This window comes from Oenanthe melanoleuca, chromosome 1A (assembly GCF_029582105.1).
Source record: "Oenanthe melanoleuca isolate GR-GAL-2019-014 chromosome 1A, OMel1.0, whole genome shotgun sequence".
Classification (NCBI taxonomy): Eukaryota; Metazoa; Chordata; class Aves; order Passeriformes; family Muscicapidae; genus Oenanthe; species Oenanthe melanoleuca.
The window spans coordinates 45,798,691-45,803,690 of record NC_079334.1 but is presented as its reverse complement, the minus strand read 5'-3'; the positions used below and the strand labels follow the sequence as shown (position 1 = coordinate 45,803,690).

The 5,000-nt window shown below is 38.8% G+C and overlaps 1 protein-coding gene across 10 annotated transcripts in view; it reads right to left on the bottom strand.

The window, feature by feature from the left end:
* Nucleotides 1–5,000, bottom strand: part of FOXP2 (forkhead box P2) — a 389,384-nt gene that overhangs the window by 39,660 nt on the left and 344,724 nt on the right. For all 10 annotated transcript variants that reach the window (XM_056516333.1, XM_056516331.1, XM_056516334.1 and 7 more), the window contains 2 exons: nucleotides 2,485–2,572; nucleotides 37–120 (listed from right to left, as the gene is read on the bottom strand). In XM_056516333.1, coding sequence (XP_056372308.1) covers nucleotides 37–120; nucleotides 2,485–2,572 — 172 coding nt within the window. The remainder of the gene's footprint in view (nucleotides 1–36; nucleotides 121–2,484; nucleotides 2,573–5,000) is intronic.

Genomic DNA, 5,000 nt, shown 5'->3' with positions numbered 1-5,000 from the left:
GACCTATTTACTGTTTATAAAGCAATATGCACTTACAGGTTTTGGAGATGGCTTGGGCTCCGAGGGTCGCATGTGCAAGTGGGTCATCATTGCTTGAAGACGTTCGCGTTCTTTAGAAAGCTGTTAAGAAAGAGTGGGATCAGAAGCATTTTAGAAATGACTGATACAGCTATTTCACTGCAGTGATACATCTTATCATTGAGCTTGTCTTGGTGTAATGATTCCTGCATATAAAAGTCTGTGTCAGTAGAAACTTATCTAAGAGGAAATGCAACTTTGGGCACAGAAAGAAAGAAAGGAAGCAAAAAAAAAAAAAAACCAACAAAAACTTTTATAGCCTTTCATATGTTAAAAGGTCAGAGAAAACAAATAGCACTTCATCTTTTTGTCAATAAGAGAATTGAGGTCACAGTTGCCTCGACAGTAACAAGTTACTAAGACCATAAATTAGAAGGCCCATAGTGTCTCTTTAAAGTCCTGTGGACACTGTTAGCAATGGACTAGTGCCAACAGCTGTGAGGGGGTGAAGGGTCCTCAAAGCACAGTGCCTGCCAGGATTGACTACACACTTCATCCTTTCCCACCGAGGTCCAGTTAGTGCCCCCTGCAATCTGCCATCATCAATCTAATTCAATAGAGTGACAGAGCCCAGGCAGTGTGAAACACTGAACTCTGCCATCACGTCGGCATCGACACTGCACTGGGTCTCATTACAACTGATGGACCCTACTTCACTAGCAGTCAGACAAAGCAAAAAATGGCATAATTGGTCACACTGCAAGCTAAATCTTCACTTCAACTGTTAGATTACAGCCTGGCCTTTGTAAATGGTAAACAGCTCCTATGAAGCCCTTACGCTGCTTTAAAAAACATCGTGTTACTTAAACCTCTGCTTTTTCCTAACTGATACCATTTTCTGATCATATAGCATGTACATATTTGTAGTTTCAGATTCAAACCAGGTACCAAATTAAAAATAAAAAATGCAACCTGTTGATAAAAATAGCAGAATATAAAAGAGGAAAATGTATTTTACAACAGAAAAATATATTTTCTTTTTTCACAAACTGGCTTACAAGAAGAAATGTTCAAAATTTTACTCTTGTGATTTGGCTATAGGTACATGCAACATGATTTCAACATTATTTGCAATAAGAATTAAACTTGGTGTTTAATGCTACCATTTTCCAGAGAGTTGTTGCTCATACACCTGTAGACTGAGGCCAGACAAAGGAAAACAACTCGGAAGTAATTTTAAGAGGTAACTATTTTTAGTATTGCAGGTATTTAATTTGATCTGTACATCTTCAGTAAAAGAACATTTGAGACAAGAGATGGGAAGAAGGTTTCTTCATATTACTTGTAGCTTCATACTGTGTGTGACGTTTTAGTGACAGAATATTTGCCATGACATAAATTCCTAACAAATAAATTAAGCTAACACTATCGTGTAAATAACATAAAAGAAATAGCAGCTTTACCTGGGTTTAAAAATAATGATGGCAAATTACATTATTGTATAATCTTCTCATTGTTTTGGATTTACAGCATTAAAGTAAAAAAGACCCAAAAAAGCCTTGGCTGAAAGAAGCATTCTTACATGAAAGAGAACTGTGAGACGATATTCCAAAAAGGTGAGAACAGTGAGAGTTGTTATCCTTCTTTCTCTACACGTGGCAAGAAACAGGGACAAAAATCTTCGTTCCCTGCTGCATCCCCCGAGCTCCTCTGAGCAGTCCCAAGAGGGCACGAGACTGCTGAGACATGGCCCCCATGACTGTGTGTGCAGCAGGACACAGCGTGGTGCCAGTGTCCTGCATGGTCACCCTGGGGCTTGTGCCCAGCCTCAGTAGCCTGTAAGTGTAGTCAGAACACTGGGAGCCCCAGGGGCACTCCTCACTCCCTGCAGGAGCAGGACAGAGCATGCACATTCATGCAGGGACCTCTAATGGTTTCTGCATGCACAGGGCACTGCAGGTCTGTGCTCTGAGGCAAGGCATCCCTGGGCACCTCCCTCAGTGGGTCTGACATTACACCTTCCTGCTGGCAGAAAAAGGCTCCCTATCAGGCTGGGAGTCATTTTGGGTGGAGATATGCTCTGCTACTCTCTTACCCCACAGAACTGCACAGACAAGCACTGGGTCAGAAGAAAAAAAAGGAAGAGGGGTCCTGAGCCAGCATTTTAAAAAGTGAAGATGGCTTAGATCCAGTCTTTACTCCAGGGACTGCATTTTTCATTCGTGATGAATAACATTAGAGTCTAAGTTCAAGCAAAATACTGTAGACAATCTTGATGTTAGATAATTATTGCATAATTTATAATGTGAAAAATCTTTAAGTAAAAAACCCTCACTTGTTCATGAACATCAACAAATTTAATGTAAGAAACATATGTCTTTAAGCTAGAGTCTCTAAGGCAAGTGTTTTCAATTCAGTTTAGGTTAACAGTAAATAAGTAAAGGATAATGCATCCATGTAACAAACCTGTATCTCTAACTGCTGAACCACTTGCATTTGCACCCGACACTGAGCAGTGCTTCTGTCATCCAACGCGTGTTCATTGTTAAGGTGCCTAGAGAAGGAAGCAAGACAGTGTTAAGATGAGGAAAATATCTTTATGAGTCCATTTTTCTCTCCTGCACATATGGCTTCCATTAGTTCCAGTGGGAGTTGTGCAGAAAGACCTAGTCAGGGCATGCCATACAGACAACAATACAAAATAACAAAACTGATGATTTCATTTAGTTCTACAAAATTTCCCAGTGAGGACTGTCAGATACCTAGTTTCTATCTCCCAGGTCACATATGCCATCTAAGGGCCAATGTAACCAGTTATGAATACTTGTTAGAATGAGTGAACTTATTTCCACTCCCTGTTGCTGATGCAGATGAAGAGAATCACCTTAAAAATGAATCTCCAAAAGGTATAATTGCTTTTAAGCTCCTTGAACTGAGAATTAATGTAGACTTTGTTAAGATTTTTCTATCCGCTCTTCTTTAATCATTAAGCAACAAGAGAATATCCACTACCCCTCCCCAAAAACAGAGCTGGAGAGGAACAGCCAAATTTCAATACAGTTTCTAGAAGTAGACTGAGGACGATGGAAGTTATTGCCCCCTCCCAGTATGAAGAAAAATGTGAGAGGTAAAGACAGGGGAAGGACCAGCTATGCACCTTATTAACACAGCAAGCCTTCTGGGAAAGGTTCAGGCCACACACGTGAGCTTAGCAAAACAAAAACACACTGCATCAGGGAAAAAGGACCTCATTGAACAGCTGCCTGAAACTGAAGTTCAGCCCAGACACAAGTGGCTGTCCCCCAGATATTTCAATTGAGCATAAATTTACAAAGATCAATTAATAATGTTTTTTTGAAGGACAATGTGTTAATTTTCTTTTCTCTCTCTCTTCCAGGATCAAAGAAGTCCCTTTTGGAGCTTTAATAGTGGGCTTTCTGCTCCACGGAGAAGAAAACATAAGGATCAGGTTAAAGAAGAAATGGGAGCAAAGGAGTTCTGCCTTTGAATGTGGATTTACTGGCTATTTCCACTGTAGGCATGAGGGGTAGCTTTACAAGGACTACAGTCACAGATGGTCTCTCAGTTACAAGAACTAAGTTATCTATACTATGGAGGAAATGTATCTTCTCCTTTTTCTTTTCTAGCAGAATTTATCAGAGAACTGTGCAGTCATTTGATTGTTAATCTATGGAGAAAACGTATTTGTCAGAAATAGTGGAAAAATAGAGTGACTCTATCACTTCTACTTAAATTTGTGTCTTTTAAATCTTGACTTCACAGGTTTAGGACCCTATGATAGAGTTTTCAGGTGAGCAAAATGTTCTGCTATTCTTGAAACAAAAATGGCTGAGGAAGAGATATAAGTAATTGTGAAAGGTTTTTTCATTCTTTTAATATAAAATTCTTTAAGAATATACATATAACTTGCTTGGTAGCTTATGCTATGTTCATGCATCACCAAGGACACATTTCATTTATGTGAGTCTTAGAACTTATAATTTATTTCTTTTCAAAGGAACTGACTTCATCCCTCCCCTTGATGCTAAAATGCACAATCAGTTTGAAAAAATCAGGTAATTGCTCAGAACCATTCACTTGTTTTCTGAAATTTTGATTCAGAAGAATTTTACTCCCTCAATTACACAGGCATGATAGTGCACAGCCTGTTAATGTAATGGTTTAATATTTTCAGTTAATTGGGTACAAAATTGCCAGAGAAAGGTCTGAAGACAGATTTTACCTCTGCATCATTACCACTATGACCAGTACACACCAGTTCCTGTGCTTCCAGGTGCACTTATGCTCACCTGTGTATGCTCACAGGTACATGTGGATAATGTGAGAGTAAGCAAGCGTGCAGCTAAGAAAGATCACCCAGCCCAAGTCTGAGGCTACTGCACACTCATGATTATTTATTAGTTATTACAACACCATATGTTTGCATAACACCTTACAAAATAGATACAGACATAGTCCTTGCCCTGAGGAACTTTAAATGTAACAGCAGTATGCAGTGTGGGAGAAGAAAGTCCAGTGTAATGCAATTTCAATATGATTACACGGTAACCTGGGATATGTTGCAAGTTTCTTGAGAGTTAACACAGTAATCTTCAGAAAATGGTGAGATACACACATTTTTTTACACCATACTTTTACTGTGCACTTTGCTGTGCATTTTGGAGAAAAGATACTTATGGAAACAGTAAGACTGTAAAAATTGTTTTAAGAAATATTTTTTCTGATCTTTCTTGCCTGTGAAGTAGGCTTGCTTTATTTATCATGCAAGTACAGGCAATATAGTGAAAGAAAAACTAGGTCTAATACATTTTTAAAAACCTCTAAAATAACTTTTCTCTGTATTAAGCTGCTGCACTATCAGGGTCCAGTATGTGTCAATCTGCTAAGACAGAAATACATTCTTTCCTCCAGAAGGCTGGAAATCATTCCAAAGGGTTTGTTGTTGTTCCTCTTTTGTTTAT